Below are 18,052 nucleotides of genomic sequence, written 5' to 3' on the forward strand. Positions count from 1 at the left end.
ACCTTCCCAAGTTCTCTCACGTCACCCCGCTCCTCCGCACACTCCACTGGCTTCCAGTTGAAGCTCGCACCTGCTACAAGACCATGGTGCTTGCCTACGGAGCTGTGAGGGGAACGGCACCTCCGTACCTTCAGGCTCTGATCAGTCCCTACACACAAACGAGGGCATTGCGTTCATCCACCTCTGGCCTGCTGGTCCCCCTACCTCTGCGGAAGCACAGTTCCCGCTCAGCCCAGTCAAAACTGTTCGCTGCTCTGGCACCCCAATGGTGGAACAAGCTCCCTCACGACGCCAGGACAGCGGAGTCACTCACCACCTTCCGGAGACACTTGAAACCCCACCTCTTTAAGGAATACCTGGGATAGGATAAAGTAATCATTCTACCCCCTCTTACCCCAACCCCCCCAATTTTTTTTTAAATATATATATTTATACATATTGTAAAGTGGTTATCCCACTGGCTATAAGGTGAATGCACCAATTTGTAAGTCGCTCTCGATAAGAGCATCTGCTAAATGACGTAAATGTAAATGTAAATAACCACACCCCAAACAACCATCCCAACAGTCAACTGATACAGTGGCTGGCTCTGATTGAAAAAATGCAGAGCTTTCTACACAACATTTGTTTGCATAACATGAAAACCCCCTTAGCGGACCTGAACACACCTTTCTGGGAAACAATATCTCTGTTTCCCAGAAACTGGATGAATAGACATAGACAACAGACCTGGGTTCAAATAATACTACAAGAAAAAAAGACTTTGCTCTAGCCTGCCTGGAGTGCCAGATGGGTGGGGTTTGGTGTTTTGTGACTATTCAATTGGTCCATTAAACCACATAAGCTCAATCAAGCACCAATAAATTATTTAAAATGATTCAAAAAAATATGTGAACCCAGGTCTGACAGACAGGTAGATTTTCTATAGATTTATCTTTTCCTGGCCTCATTTAGTTAAAGAAAAGAAAGCTGGTATCTGTGCTAGGTGGTTATTTGTGGTGTAAAGACGGCAGGCAGAGATGATGAAGGGCTAATTCCTCCATCTAGACCACAGGGCCTCTGAGGGTGCCTCTGTCCCAGGGAGAGGGGAGTGGATGGGGCTGTCGCGGTCCCCCACACACAGCTGTTCAGGGGACATGTATGGGGAACATATAGCATACGGTATGTGGCTGGCAATCGTTACGCTGTTGATGTGGCAGTATGCATGTATCCTCAGGTTAGCATGACATAATCTGTATATCCTTTTCTTAATGTGTGAAATTATGTATTTTCTATCCCAGTGGTAGTATCCACATTAATGGGTGTCCTGATTTGTTAAAAGGAATAACCAGCACCCCCACCGCTGCCCTCCCCTCCCCTCTCTTCTTCTCCCCGTTCCCTCCGCTGCCCTCCCCTCCCCTCCCCTCTCCTCTCCTCTCCGTTCCCACCGCTGCCCTCCCCTCCCCTCTCCTCCCCGTTCCCACCGCTGCCCTCTCCTCTTCTCCCCGTTCCCTCCGCTGCCCTCCCCTCCCCTCCCGTCCCGTTCCCTCCCCGTCCCCGCCCCCGTTCCCTCCCCTCCCCGTCCCCGTCTCCTCTCCTCTCCGTCCCCGTCCCCTCTCCTCTCTGTCCCCTCTCCTCCCCTCCCCACCCCTCTCCTCTCCGTCTCCTCTCCTGCCCTCCCAACCCCTCTCCTCCCCGTCTTCTCTCCTCTCCACCCCGTTCCCTCTGCTGCCCTCCCTTCTCCTCCCCATCCCCGTTCCCCCCTCCTCCCCATCCCCTCCGCTCTCCTCCCCTCTCCTCCCCATCCCTGAACCCTACCTGTATGGTGGGAGAGGAGCGGTGCTTGCGGGTGGTGGTGGTGGACATGGTGGTGGTGGTCTCGATAAAGGTGGTGGACATCTCCGGGGGCTGGGCGGTGGTGCGGGCCGACCCAGCCACAGAGGGCGTGTCACCAACCAGTCGGACGCTGCCGTTGATTTTGATGTTTGGGTTGCCCTCGGCAGCCATGTTGAGGACCTTCAGGCCATTGTAGTAGAGGCCGGACAGCTGTCCCTGGAAGGGCCGACTGCGGTCACTGCCACCGATGGTCACCATGGCCTGGGTGTTGAATATGGTTAGCTGCCGGCCTAGAGGAGGGAACCAGACAAAGGTCATTCACGTCAAGGAATAACAACGGACAGAGCAGCAAAATAAGGTTCTTGTTTTTTTTATTCAGTGTCCAAACTGCTTTTGAGATGGGAGGAGATGTTGGTTGAATCAAAGAAATGTTGATCAGAAAATAAATAGAACATTTGTGACTTTGCAGTGTGTGTGTGTGTGTGTGTGTGTGTGTGTGTGTGTGTGTGTGTGTGTGTGTGTGTGTGTGAGAGTGGGTGTGTTTGTGTGTGTGTGTGTGTGTGTGTGTGTGTGTGTGTACGTGTGTGTGCAGTAAGTATACATCTCTATGTGGACTTATAAGTCCTTGACAATCAAAAGGTCACTATGAGGTGGGTCATAAAAATAGTGGATGTTAAAGGGACTTTAGGAGATACTTTAACTTTATTTAGGAGATACTTTAAATTATTATCTTATTTTCGAAGGATTCAGAGTACAGTGGGGGAAAAAAAGTATCTCCTTTTCTATGGGGTTGAGATCTGGAGACTGGCTAGGCCACTCCAGGACCTTGAAATGCTTCTTACGAAGCCACTCCTTCGTTGCCCGGGCGGTGTGTTTGGGATCATTGTCATGCTGAAAGACCCAGCCACGTTTCATCTTCAATGCCCTTGCTGATGGAAGGAGGTTTTCACTCAAAATCTCACGATACATGGCCCCATTCATTCTTTCTTTTACACGGATCAGTCGTCCTGGTCCCTTTGCAGAAAAACAGCCCCAAAGCATGATGTTTCCACCCCCATACTTCACAGTAGGTATGGTGTTCTTTGGAGGCAACTCAGCATTCTTTGTCCTTCAAACACGACGAGTTGAGTTTTTACCAAAAAGTTATATTTTGGTTTCATCTGACCATATGACATTCTCCCAATCCTCTTCTGGATCATCCAAATGCACTCTAGCAAACTTCAGACGGGCCTGGACATGTACTGGCTCAAGCAGGGGGACACGTCTTGCACTGCAGGATTTGAGTCCCTGGCGGCGTAGTGCGTTACTAATGGTAGGCTTTGTTTCTTTTGTCCCAGTTCTGGGATTTTTGCTCACCGTTCTTGTGATCATTTTGACCCCACGGGGTGAGATCTTGCGTGGAGCCCCAGATCGAGGGAGATTATCAGTGGTCTTGTATGTCTTCCATTTCCTAATAATTGCTCCCACAGTTGATTTCTTCAAACCAAGCTGCTTACCTATTGCAGATTCAGTCTTCCCAGCCTGGTGCAGGTCTACCATTTTGTTTCTGGTGTCCTTTGACAGCTCTTTGGTCTTGGCCATAGTGGAGTTTAGAGTGTGACTGTTTGAGGTTGTGGACAGGTGTCTTTTATACTGATAACAAGTTCAAACAGGTGCCATTAATACAGGTAACGAGTGGAGGACAGAGGAGCCTCTTAAAGAAGAAGTTACAGGTCTGTAAGAGCCAGAAATCTTGCTTGTTTGTAGGTGACCAAATACTTATTTTCCACCATAATTTGCAAATAAATTCATAACAAAATCCTACAATGTGATTTTCTGGATTTTTTCCCCTCAATTTTGTCTGTCATAGTTGACGTGTACCTATGATGAAAATTACAGGCCTCTCTCATCTTTTTAAGTGGGAGAACTTGCACAATTGGTGGCTGACTAAATACTTTTTTCCTCCACTGTATATGAAATCATGTATTAATATGTAATATGACCATAAGATAGTGTGAAAATATTTCTTCATTAGCAGTCCTTTTACCTGAGTAGAGTGATTATGAATTATGAATTATCATGGGATTTACGTTTTTAAAAAGTGCATTCAAGTTTAACCAAAGATGTTAGGTCATGTAAACATCATCTTTTGAAGTGGGAAAATAAATTCAAAACATCAGCAACATTTCAGCAGGAAAATACAAAAAGAAAAAGTTAAATGTTGATTTCAATAGAAGATAATTTAAAAGTTGTGTTAACGTTACCTTTCTCCTGTAGCCAATCCACTACTGGCCGGGTGTATTTCAACGGGAATTTCTTAGTGGCAATTTCAAGGCGTTCATTATCGGTCGTCGCTGTTTAAAGTAAAAAACAACAACATTTAAAACATTTATGAAACAGTTTATATTTGGCATCAACATAGTATTTTATTTTTCATGCAGGTATTTTAAAAAAAAGGGTTTAATTGCAGGTAAGAATTGATGTCTTGTTTATGAGATACCTGAAGGGTTATCAGTAAAGTGATAACAAACACTGAAGTAATTTGCTGCTCTGCTGGTTTTCATGAGACCTTGCTCATAGCGGACAGAAGCACCTCTATATTTGTGTGTTCAATTAATTTAAACTTTGACAAACACATTTAGAACAGAGGCAGCATAAAAACCAGCATTCTTTTTTTCTCATGGGATGCAGATGTATTTAAGTATCTTGAAACTCACAGAACAGTTCCACTGCACAATGCACCATGCAACCATTCCATCCTATTAGCATCCAGTCCATGCAACCATTCCATCCTATTAGCATCCAGTCCACGCAACCATTCCATCCTATTAGCATCCAGTCCATGCAACCATTCCATCCTATTAGCATCCAGTCCATGCAACCATTCCATCCTATTAGCATCCAGTCCATGCAACCATTCCATCCTATTAGCATCCAGTCCATGCATCCATTCCATCCTATTAGCATCCAGTCCATGCAACCATTCCATCCTATTAGCATCCAGTCCATGCAACCATTCCATCCTATTAGCATCCAGTCCATGCAACCATTCCATACTATTAGCATCCAGTCCATGCAACCATTCCATCCTATTAGCATCCAGTCCATGCAACCATTCCATCCTATTAGCATCCAGTCCATAGGCATTAAGGTGGACTTAAGGAACAGTTCGTTTTTTAAGCATTGTTCAGATCCAACAGTAAGAACAAGACGGAGGAATATTGCTGTGATAATAGCAATTTTCTCTGGACAGCATTAGCTTTTCTTCCCCAGAAACCAGTTCACCTCAGTAGTTTAACAATTAAGGTTTAGTGTGTGTGTGTGTGTGTGCGTTTACGCACCATACTGGGGAAATGAATATGATTCTGGATGTTATAGGTTGGGGTACGCTGTTTCTACACCAGAGTCAAGTGTTGATGGGAGACAAGGTACCCCAAGGGGAGACAAGCTGCCATGGGGTGGGAACCAAGGTAGGAACCAAACAGTGAGAACCCCTGCCCAGTATCTTCCTATCTTTTCCATCCCCCAATTGAGAACAACACTGTTTCAAACTTCTGCAAGGATAGAGACAGCAGGTAGCTGTGTGTGTATGTGTGTGTTGTGTGTCATGTTGGTGTGTGTGTTGTGTGTCGTGTGGGTGGGTGGGTGTGTGGGTGTGTATGTGTGTGTGGGTGTGTGTTTGTCATGCTCTTTACCCTGCCTGCTGTAATGGGAGCCTCATTCTGGAAGATTTACCCTCCGCATCTCCAGGAGACAATGGCAGCCCGGGTCATTTATCTGGCAATCCGCACCGCTCTCATTTAATCGCAGGATTAGATGCCCGGCTCATACTGGAAGGCTTATCTCTCTCTCGCCCTCATTCCCTCCTTCCAACCATCCCTCCGTTTCCCGCGGCCTCCCAGTAGAGATTTATAGGGGCGTGAGATTCGGTTTTTGATAGCAGTAATTGTGTTTGGCTTGTAGGGTACCAGTATTTATCCCACACCTAGAGACAACCCCATCACATAGAGACAACCCCATCACTTTAAATCCTGTGCAGATTCAGGTGGCCCAAGGTATTTCTTATCCAACCACAGCCCCTCCCCTGTCTTTCTCTGTCTCTCTCTCCATCTCTCTCCATCTCTCTCCATCTCTTTCTATTTCCCTGTCCCTTTCTCCTCACTCTCTCTCTCTATGTGTGTCTGAAAGTGACAGAGGAGCGTCCATGTTGTGAACCGTTCTGTAGTGTGGCAGGCAGCACTAAAGGTCTCTACATGGACCTCCGTATAGCTGTCCTCCTACCCATGGACACGGAAGACATCTCGGATCCCAAGAACAGAACAGACTTTCCCGGGCACAGAGATCCACCAGATCTCGAGGGGAAAAATAAACCTGGGACGGTGCGACTATCACAGAATGGCTCAGACGAAGCGCAGCCTCATTCATATGAAACGGGAGGGGCTGTGCAAATTAAAGCAATCATCCTCGAACACGCCGTGTGGCTTCTGAACGTAGCTTTTGATAAGCTAGGAGGAGGTGATGCTTTTTCAAGGCAATTTGCTGCAGAGTAGTTCTTCTCTTTCTCTTTTCTGTCTTCACCACAACAAGCCTGACTCTGGCAGTAGATCCCTATCTCTCTAGCTATACCTCATGGATAAGAAAACACTCAGAGGCAATGAACCACTGTTTGGAGTGGTTCCACTGGTTTAGTACCACCTGAACAGAATGAGCGGTTCTGAGTGAATACTGAAAAACCCTAAAGGGAGGGAAGGAACATTGTAAAGGTTTCCTATGAGAGTTAATCATTGGGACAGGAGTTTTGCCTGACTACAGGACCTGGCCAGGAGCAACTCTGACACTGACTACATGACAGTCTTCTTCCGTAATATAGTCTTCAAAAGCCTTACTTGTCTCTGAACCCTAAAACGCATAAACAGACGTTCCTTCTCTGTACTCTCTACTCTCACAAATGGCCTCTTATAGCCTTGACATGGTAAAGTGTCATAATTAAGTGAACAAAATCATTTTCTCTAGAAACGAATAAACAGCCGTTAGCGCTGTTCACCAGGGGAGAACCACTGCCCCCTCTCATTGGCTCTGTACACCAGGGGAGATCAACTTCCCCTTCTCATTGGCTCTGTACACCAGGGGAGATCAACTTCCCCTTCTCATTAAAGCCATGACGGTCAAGGATGACCGGAGTACAGCAGGATGTGGTTTTCAGAAAGCAGGATCCCCCATTATAGTGAACTGGAAAATGGCAATGTGTGGGCAAAATTCGTGTAAATATTGTTTTTGTTCAAAGACAATCATGGTACCAATACCTGCTTCTAATACACCAAATATACAGTTGAAGTCGGAAGTTTACATACACTTAGGTTGGAGTCATTAAAACTTGTTTTTCAACCACTCCACAAATTTCTTGTTAACAAACTATAGTTTTGGCAAGTTGTTTAGGACATCTACTTTGTGCATGACACAAGTAATTTTTCCAACAATTGTTTACAGACAGATTATTTCACTTATAATTCACTGTATCACAATTCCAGTGGGTCAGAAGTTTACATACACTAAGTTGACTGTGCCTTTAAACAGCTTGGAAAATTCCAGAAAATTATGTCATGGCTTTAGAAGCTTCTGATAGGCTAATTGACAGTATTTGAGTCAATTGGAAGGGAATCTGTGGATGTATTTCAAGGCCTACCTTCAAACTCAGTGCCTCTTTGCTTGACATCATGGGAAAATCAAAAGAAATCAGCCAAGACCTCAGAAAAAAATGTGTAGACCTCCACAAGTCTGGTTCATCCTTGGGAGCAATTTCCAAACGCCTGAAGTTACCACGTTCATCTGTACAAACAATAGTACGCAAATATAAACTCCATGGGACCACCAGCTATCATACCACTCAGGAAGGAGACGCATTCTGTCTCCTAGAGATGAACGTAATTTGGTGCGAAAAGTGCAAATCAATCCCAGAACTACAGCAAAGGACCTTGGGAAGATGCTGGAGGAAACAGGTACAAAAGTATCTATATCCACAGTAAAACAAGTCCTATATCGACATAACCTGAAAGGCCACTCAGCAAGGAAGAAGCCACTGCTCCAAAACAGCCATAAAAATGCCAGACTACGGTTTGCAACTGCACTTTTTGGAGAAATGTCCTATGGTCTGATGAAACAAAAATAGAACTGTTTGGCCATAATGACCATCGTTATGTTTGGAGGAAAAAGGGGGTGGCTTGCAAGCCGAAGAACACCATCCCAACCGTGAAGCACGGGGGTGGCAGCATCATGCTGTGGGGGTGCTTTGCTGCAGGAGGTACTGGTGCACTTCACAAAATAGATGGCATCATGAGGAGGGAAAATTATGTGGATATATTGAAGCAACATCTCAAGACATCAGTCAGGAAGTTAAAGCTTGGTCGCAAATGGGTCTTCCAAATGGACAATGACCCCAAGCATACTTCCAAAGTTGTGGCAAAATGGCTTAAGGACAACAAAGTCAAGGTATTGGAGTGGCCATCACAAGGCCCTGACCAAAATCATATAGAACATTTGTGGGCAGAACTGAAAAATCGTGTGCGAGCAAGGAGGCCTACAAACCTGACTCAGTTACACCAGCTCTATCAGGAGGAATGGGCCAAAATTCACCCAACTTATTGTGGGAAGCTTGTGGAAGGCTACCCGAAACGTTTGACCCAAGTTAAACAATTTAAAGGCAATGTTACCAAATACTAATTGAATGTATGTAAACTTCTGACCGACTGGGAATGTGATGAAAGAAATAAAAGCTGAAATAAATCATTCTCTCTACTATTATTCTGACATTTCACATTCTTAAAATAAAGTGGTGATCCTAACTGACCTAAAACAGGGAATTTTAACTAGGAATTAATGTCAGGAATTGTGAAAAAATGAGTTTAAATGTATTTGTCTAAGGTGTATGTAAACTTCCGACTTCAACTGTATGTCTTATAGAAATATACTACACAGAATATATACAAGTATACCCATGTATGTTTCTACTGAAGTATACTGTTGGCAAAATACACAGTCTTACTCAAAAAGATGCTAAAATGTCAACTCCAAACCGGGAGTAATGCTTTCCATGGATTTCCTGCAATAAGACATTATTCATAAACACCTCTAAAGTCTGTGAGTGTTGTCATGGGAATTGACTTAGTTTTGTCTATGGCTGTCTGTAATTGGCTTTCTTTTATTTTCTGTGGTCAACTCTGGTTTTTCTCTCTGTGTTTTCCAGAGCTTTGCCCATGTTTGAAGGTGTCCTCATTGTCCCTGTCTGAAGGTGTCCTCATTGTCCCTGTCTGAAGGTGTCCTCATTGTCCCTGTCTGAAGGTGTCCTCATTGTCCCTGTCTGTCCTCCTTGTCCCTGTCTGAAGGTTTCCTCATTTTCCCTGTCTGAAGGTGTCCTCATTGTCCCTGTCTGAAGGTGTCCTCATTGTACCTGTCTGAAGGTGTCCTCATTGTCCCTGTCTGAAGGTGTCTTCATTGTCCCTGTCTGAAGGTGTCCTCATTGTCCCTGTCTGAAGGTGTCCTCTTTGTCCCTGTCTGAAGGTGTCTTCATTGTCCCTGTCTGAAGGTGTCCTCATTGTCCCTGTGTGAAAGTTTCCTCATTGTCCCTGTCTGCAGGTGGCCTTATTGTCCCTGTCTGAAGGTGTCCTCATTGTCCCTGTCTGAAAGTGTCCTCATTGTCCCTGTATGAAGGTGTCCTTATTGTCCCTGTCTGAAGGTGTCCTCATTGTCCCTGTCTGAAGGTGTCCTCATTGTCCCTCTCCTTCGCATAGAGTTGATCAGGCTGTTAATTGTGGCCTGTGGAATGTTGTCCCACTCCTCTTCAATGGATATTGGCGGGAACTGGAACACGCTATCGTACACGTCGATCCAGAGCATCCCAAACATGCTTAAAAGGTGACATGTCTGATGAGTAAGCAGGCAATGGAAGAACTGGATATTTTCAGCTTCCAGGAATTGTGTACATGTCCTTGCGACATGGGGTTGTGTATTATCATGCTAAAATCTGAGGTCTTGGCGGCGGATGAATGGCACGACAACGGGCCTCAGGATCTTGTCACGGTATTTCTGTGCATTCAAATTGCCATTGATAAAATTCAATTGTGTTCGTTGTCCGTAGCTTATGCCTGCCCATACCATAACCCAACTGCCTCCATGGGGCACTCTGTTCACAACGATGACATCAGCAAACCGCTGCCATCTGCCCGGTACAGTTGAAACCGGGATTCATCCGTGAGGAGCACACTTCTCCAGCATGCCAGTGGCAATCAAAGGTGTAATTTGCCCACTGAAGTCGGTTACGATGCTGAACTGCAGTCAGGTCAAGACCCAAGTGAGGACGAGGAGCACGCAGATGAGCTTGTGCAAACCCACAGGTTCATCAGCTGTCCGGGTGCCTGTCTCAGACGATCCCGCAGGTAAAGACGCCGAACGTGGAGGTCCTGGGCTGGCGTGGTTACACATGGTCTGCAGTTGTGAGGCCAGTTGGACATACTGCCAAATTCTCTAAAATGACATTGGAGGCGGCTTTATGGTAGAGAAATGAACATTCAATTATCTGGCAACTGCTCTGGAGGACTTTCCTGCACACTCCTTCAAAACTTGAGACATTTGTGGCATTGTGTTGTGTGATAAAACTGCACATTTTACAGTGGACTTTTATTGTCCACCAGAGAAGCTTCTTGATATGCCACACTTCTCTCTTTCCTGGCGTCAGCTGATTGGGTATCAGTGAGTCACCCTAACCTCCTCTCTCTGAGATATTTAAATTAGATGGCACCTGGATTTACAGGTAAGGTGTCCATAGCAATGTGTTGCTCATTCTCACGCCAGCTACCGTTGTTCTGACGAAGTGCAAAACCTTAGCCTTTTCACGTTGTTACACAAACACACAACTGTATCTGTGCTACTTCAGAGAGAGAGAGAGAGTAGAGAGAGAGAGAGAGAGAGAGAGAGAGAGAGAGAGAGAGAGAGAGAGAGAGTTGGACAGAGAGAGAGAGAGAGCGAGAGAGAGAGAGAGAGCGAGAGAGAGAGAGAGAGAGAGAGAGAGAGAGAGAGAGAGAGAGAGAGCGAGAGAGAGAGAGAGAGAGAGAGAGAGAGAGAGAGAGAGAGAGAGAGAGAGAGAGAGAGATCATTTTTCTAGGGACTGTAACAGATGGCCTATGAGAGTAAGAATGAGTGGACACACTACTTTCAGTTTGGTCTCAATCAGAATGTTGGCAGTGTTCCGGAATACTCCTGGAACAGCGCTCGTCATCTGAGAATGGCTCCCGGCCCAAACAGTAATGAAGGTCGTGAGCTCTAGTGTCCCTATTTATGCATGGATCAGCAGGTGTCAGTTAATCCCTTACCTTCCATATGAGACCACTGACATGGTGGAGAGATCAGAGTCTTTCAAAAGCCAGCCATAGATTACTTGTATGTTCACTATGCAGGAGTTTGTCAGGCTTAACATAATCCTATTCTATTGAGCCAACATCCATGTCGTTAACTATGACATCATTTAGAACAGCAAGTAATTAAGTGAGGATCCTTCTAGACATTGTAAACCACTAGTATTCATGGGGGGTACACTCACATCCAGTACCAATCTACTAGAAGCAGCTTGCTAACGAAACATTGGTGTGCAAAAGTTTTGTATTCAATTTTTACATTACACATTTTTCTATTGGCGCTTCGGACCATAACTTCATTCCCTATACTTTCTAAAGCCTGGAGCCTCTGGTGAAAGAAGTAGCAATGTGTGCCCTTCCTTCCCCTGGTAAACGGCTGAGAGGTCAGCCGTAATAGCTAGAAAATCACAGAGTTTGGGATAGAGCTGCCAAGGAGGGGTTAAGGATTAATACCACCTAGCATTAAGAAAATATAAAGCACAGATGTTTGGCGACGTTACCGCTGAACACCTTGGTCCATTTCCCCGATTTAATAAGCTTTATAGTCCCCAAGGCGGCACATTAAAACGTTTAACTTTACAGTCTGCTACTGTAGATGGCTGTAATGGCTGTTTATGTTAGAGAGGCATTACATATCTATATTAAAAACACCAGGGAAAACAAAGACGAAGCATCCTTTGGAAGTGTGGGGACAAACAGTGACAATAAGCACTAAACTTTACCGACGAGGTTTGATGCTTGAGGCTGAGGGTGACCTAAAATGGATACCGTACTCTGTCAGATTAGGTTTGTCACTCAGTTTTCACGGGACACATTTTTGGACAGCATAATCATAGTCTATTCATACTTTTCTGTTGGTAATTTTAAATAATGTATTACCATGTTAGAAACAATTTGCTGGGTCCCCGTTCCCTTAAACATCTGATGAGACCCAACCAGTTTCTTACCCAACTATCACCTCTTCCCATATCCTCGACCCTTTTCAACTGCAAATAAACCCAGAGAATCCAGGTCCTTGACGGTAGCAAACGCTTTACATTATTGTCATTTAGCAGACTCTTATCCAGAGTGTGACTTACGAAGTCTTTACTACCCTAAGCCATGTACAGTAGCAGCGTCAGCCCATCCAGTGTCAGCCCATCCAGTGTCAGCCCATCCAGTGTCAGCCCATCCAGTGTCAGCCCATCCAGTTTCAGCCCATCCAGTGTCAGCCCATCCAGTGTCAGCCCATCCAGTGTCAGCCCATCCAGTGTCAGCCCATCCAGTGTCAGCCCATCCAGTGTCAGCCCATCCAGTGTCAGCCCATCCAGTGTCAGCCCATCCAGTGTCAGCCCATCCAGTGTAAGCCCATCCAGTGTCAGCCCATCCAGTGTCAGCCCATCCAGTTTCAGCCCATCCAGTTTCAGCCCATCCAGTTTCAGCCCATCCAGTGTCAGCCCATCTAGTGTTATCCCATCCAGTTTCAGCCCATCCATATTTTATGGCTGTCTATTACCTGATGAAGAGGGCATCGAGGGACTGAGAAATCAGCGAGCCCATCAACAACACAAAGGTCTGGCCATTCATTTTATGGGCCTACTTTGGCTCATTGTCACAATAAAATTGTTAAATTACGAGCCTAGTTGGTTAAGCCACAGAAAAAGACAGCAATCTTCCCACTAGCCATGATTAGCTGAGATAATGAGTAGGCTGGACATGCCGAGAGAGGAGTTCAGATTGGTCTGCCATATAGAAGGCTTCTGTCTATTTGAGCTGGTCAGTATGTGTAGGTAATCCTGTCTAACGCTGCTTTAAAAAAAAAAAAATATTGTGTAGTGGAGCTGCATAAGTGTTGCTTTCCACTTACTAGAGGATCGAGTGGAAATCAGTGGAATTAAGGTATGATAGCTAAAGAGATGGAGAAAACACCTCTCTCCGGATTACATCCGTGACAGGGAGACGCGTCCATAATGCATGATGTATAAGGGTAAGATAATCTAGCTAGCTACATTTAGAGATATTACAAGTTTCAAATGTTGAGTTGGCACTATGGTTCATTGTTTAACTAGCTAACGTTAGCTAGCTGGCTCACTAGCTAACTAATGTTATGTGACGTGTATGATCTTACACATTGTTTACCTAGCTAGGTTAATTGTTTATCTAGCTAGCTAGCTACATGTCTTAACAAAAGACTCCACTATGCAAGTAACCATTTTGGGTGCGTTAGTAAATTCAGTTTGAGTGTGCCAGAGCACAGAATAACTGATGAATTTACTAACGCACAACACCCGTTGAATATGGCTTGTGTCAGTAAACTTCGGCAAAAAATAAAAAATGTATTTTTGCTAGCAGAGCTGTTTAGGCTGTTTTCTTGTTATCCAGAGGTAAACAATTAACCATAATCCCCATTTTGTGTCTGAAAGTAAATAGCAAGCTAGCCAATGTTAGCCAGCTTGATGTTGTTGACTGCCGTTGTGAGGTCAGAGCACTCCGATCAACCCTACTCATCGGCCAGAGTGTCAAGTGTGCGCTCTGAATGCTCCAAGAGCGAAACGAGATAGGTGGGGCTAAATCTTAAGAGGGTGTGAACGATGCTGAATGGATGTAGACAAAGAAGAGCTCTTCACTAGGTACCAAAACATTCAAAGGCATTTTCTCAAAAGTGAGATTACAAGTTTATCAATATTCAAAGCAGAATTACTTTCATATTGTTCCCGCTCAGCCCAGTCAAAACTGTTCGCTGCTCTGGCACCCCAATGGTGGAACAAGCTCCCTCACGACGCCAGGACAGCGGAGTCACTCACCACCTTCCGGAGACATTTGAAACCCCACCTCTTTAAGGAATACCTGGGATAGGATAAAGTAATCATTCTACCCACCACCCAAAAAAAAAAAAAAAAAAAAAAAAAGTGAAGTGGTTATCCCACTGGCTATAGGGTGAATGCACCAATTTGTAAGTCGCTCTGGATAAGAGCATCTGCTAAATGACGTAAATGTAAATGTAAATGTTAAATGTAGTGTATGATATACCATTTTGTAGCTCTGTGTCTCTGCTTTTATCCAATGTAAAAAACACAATTTCAAATTTTGCTACATAAGACTGAATCAAGGCGGTCGGTCACAAATGACAATGATATTACAGGAGGGGAGGGAGATTAATTAAGGTTGAATTACAGGCTTTACTAATCTGGAAATTATCTGCCAATTTGGGAGAGAGGTGATTGGATTAAAAGCCTAAATGGGCTACTTTTAAACCAAGCAGGGACAGAGTAGGCTATAGAGATATCAAGAAGTCCCTATTTAAAAATGAAACAGATCTTGTCAAGTGTTGATCACTGTATGTCATTGTGTGTGTGTGTGTGTGTGTGTGTGTGTGTGTGTGGTGTGTGTGTGTGTCTGTGTGTGTGGTGTCAGAGAGACAGATTGAGAAAGAGAAAGAGAAAGAGAGAGAAGAATGCAAAAACCTAAGAAATAAATTGAGAAACCAACTAACCAAAAACATAGAGACCCAAAAAACCTGAGCCTACTATGGTGAATCACTAAAACAATACAGAAAAATACTACAGGAAAAAAAGGAGCAGTGTGTCAGAAATCAGCTCAATGTAATTGAATAATCCATAGAATCTTCTGGGAAAATTGGAAAACACTAAACAAACAACAACACAAAGAGATATCTATCCAAAACGGAGATGTGTGGATAAACCACTTCTCCAATCTTTTTGGCTCTAAAAGAAAGAACAAACAGCAAAAATATATACATGATCAATTACAAATCTTATATTCAGCTATCAAATACTACCAGAATCTATTGGATTCTCCAATTACATTAAATGAACTACAGGACAAAATACAAACCCTCCAACCCAAAAAGGCCTGTGGTGTTGATGGTATCCTAAATGAAATGAAAAAATATACAGACCACAGATTCCAATTGGCTATACTTAAACTCTTTAACATCATCCTCAGCTCTGGCATCTTCCCCAATATTTGGAACCAAGGACTGATCCCAATAACTACCATGGGATATGCGTTTAAAATTGGCAAAAAACACACACATTTCTTTCCACAGGGCCGTGGGGTGAGACAGGGATGCAGCTTGTGCCCCACCCTCTTCAACATATATATCAATGAATTGGCGAGGGCACTAGAAAAGTCTAGGCCTCAGCCTACTAGAATCTAGTGTCAAATGTCTACTGTTTGCTGATGATCTGGTGGTTCTGTCCCCAACCAAGGAGGGCCTACAGCAGCACCTAGGTCTTCTGCACAGATTCTGTCAGACCTGGGCCCTGACAGTAAATCTCAGTAAGACAAAAATAATGGTGTTCCAAAAAAGGTCCAGTTGCCAGGACCACAAATACAAATTCCATCTAGACACCGTTGCCCTAGAGCACAGACAAAACTATACCTACCTCGGACTAAACATCAGCACCACAGGTAACTTCCACAAAGCTATGAACGGTCAGAGAGACAAGGCAAGAAGGGCCTTGTACGCCATCAAAAGGAACACAAAATTCGACATCCCAATTAGGATCTGGCTAAAAATACTTGAATCAGTTATAGAACCCATTGCCCTTTAAGGTTGTGAGGACTGGGGTCCACTCACCAGCCAATAATTCACAAAATGGGAAAAACACCAAATTGAGACTCTGCATGCAGAATTCTGCAAAAAAACATCCTCTGCGTACAACCTAAAACACCAAATAATGCATACAGAGCAGAATTAGGCCGATAACCGCTATTTACCAAAATCCAGAAAAGAGACGTTAAATTGTACAACCACCTAAAAGGAAGCAATTCCCAAACCTTCTATAACAAAGCCATCACCTACAGAGAGATGAACCTGGAGAAGAGTCCCCTAAGCAAGCTGGTCCTGGGGCTCTGTTCACAAACAGACCCCACAGAGCCCCAGGACAGAAACAACAACACAATTAGACCCAACCAAATTATGAGAAAACAAAAAGATAATTACTTGACTCATTGGCAAGAATTTACCAAAGAAACAGAGCAAACTGGAATGCTATTTGCCCCTAAACAGAGAGTACACAGTGGCAGAATACCTGACCACTGTGACTGACCCAAAATTAAGGAAAGCTTTGACTATGTACAGACTCAGTGAGCATAGCCTTGCTATTGAGAGAGGCCGCCGTAGGCAAAGACAGGCTATGTGCACACTGCCCACAAAATGTTTCCTATCTATTTCACATGCTTTGGCAATGTAAACATATGTTTCCCAACCCAATAAATCCCTTTGAATTGAATTGAATTGAGAAGTGAGAGAAGTGATTTCACTCCTGTTCCCACCAGAGAGTCCATGTCTGTGTTGAAGTAATCAGGCCACATGGAACACTGTCGACCAGTATGGAGTATTTAATGTGAGTGATACTGACAGGCCTCCGAGACGCTGAGGCCACGCTGCTCCACTCAGTGTGTTTCTGTGTGTGTGTGGCACAAGAGAGAGTTCGTAGAGCATGGCGCTTGCAATGCCAGGGTTGTGGGTTCGATTCCCACGGGGAACCAGTACAAAAAAAGTATGAAAATGTATGCACTCACTACTGTAAGTGGCTCTGGATAAGAACGTCTGTTAAATGACTAACATGTACAATGAGAGAGAGAAGAAGAAAGAGAGAAATGTATTTCTAGAAGGGACCCTATGAGTGACAGGTAAAAGGGAATACACAGCTCTTATGGGAGATGTTATGTCCTGTTACTGTTATTGTTCTGTTACTGTTCTGTTACTGTCCTGTTACTGTTCTGTTACTGTACTGTTCTGTTACTGTACTGTTACTGTCCTGTTACTGTTCTGTTACTGTACTGTTACTGTCCTGTTACTGTTACTGTTACTGTACTGTTCTGTTACTGTCCTGTTACTGTTACTGTACTGTTCTGTTACTGTTACTGTTCTGTTACTGTTCTGTTACTGTACTGTTACTGTTCTGTTACTGTTACTGTTACTGTTCTGTTACTGTTCTGTTACTGTTACTGTTACTGTTACTGTTACTGTACTGTTCTGTTCTGTTACTGTTCTGTTACTGTTCTGTTACTGTACTGTTACTGTCCTGTTACTGTTACTGTACTGTTCTGTTACTGTTCTGTTACTGTACTGTTACTGTTCTGTTACTGTTCTGTTACTGTACTGTTACTGTTCTGTTACTGTTCTGTTACTGTACTGTTACTGTTCTGTTACTGTTCTGTTACTGTACTGTTACTGTTCTGTTACTGTTACTGTTACTGTTACTGTTACTGTTACTGTTACTGTTCTGTTACTGTTCTGTTACTGTTACTGTTCTGTTACTGTTAATGTTACTGTTACTGTTCTGTTACTGTTACTGTTACTGTTCTGTTACTGTTCTGTTACTGTTCTGTTACTGTTACTGTTCTGTTACTGTCCTGTTACTGTTACTGTACTGTACTGTACTGTACTGTACTGTACTGTTCTGTTACTGTTACTGTTACTGTTCTGTTACTGTTCTGTTACTGTTCTGTTACTGTACTGTTACTGTCCTGTTACTGTACTGTTACTGTTTATATATATATGATATTATATTATCTATAAAACCAAGAACTCTGAAAGTTGACTAGACAATACCATATATATGATATTATATTATCGCAGCACACAGGTGAAACCATGCAGGTGTAGTGAGAGGGAGGTTCCATACCTCCTGGGAAGTGTTCGTTGATAGACCAGTTGTCCACCTGGAGTGTGGCGTTACCCCCGTTTCTGGTGAAACGTACCACATGGTACTTCCCGTCATTCACAGGTGTGCTATTCTCTCTCACGCTGATGTCCATTGTGCCAATGTTAAACGTCACACCAATCTTCCCTTGTTCCTAGAAGAAAAAACAAAATAATGAATTTAGTGCTTTTTTTACAT

The 18,052-nt window shown here is 44.0% G+C and overlaps 1 protein-coding gene across 10 annotated transcripts in view; it reads right to left on the reverse strand.

Moving 5' to 3' along the window:
• The window catches only part of LOC121544597 (neurexin-3a-like), a 647,039-nt gene that overhangs the window by 80,763 nt on the left and 548,224 nt on the right, over positions 1-18,052 (reverse strand). For all 10 annotated transcript variants that reach the window (XR_005996136.2, XR_005996135.2, XM_045209074.1 and 7 more), the window contains 3 exons: positions 17,837-18,008; positions 4,059-4,148; positions 1,798-2,105 (listed from right to left, as the gene is read on the reverse strand). Coding sequence is in view for 8 of the 10 variants with exons in the window: in XM_045209074.1 (XP_045065009.1) it covers positions 1,798-2,105; positions 4,059-4,148; positions 17,837-18,008 (570 nt within the window). In the remaining 2 variants the exon portion in view is untranslated. The remainder of the gene's footprint in view (positions 1-1,797; positions 2,106-4,058; positions 4,149-17,836; positions 18,009-18,052) is intronic.

This window comes from Coregonus clupeaformis, chromosome 29 (assembly GCF_020615455.1).
Source record: "Coregonus clupeaformis isolate EN_2021a chromosome 29, ASM2061545v1, whole genome shotgun sequence".
Classification (NCBI taxonomy): Eukaryota; Metazoa; Chordata; class Actinopteri; order Salmoniformes; family Salmonidae; genus Coregonus; species Coregonus clupeaformis.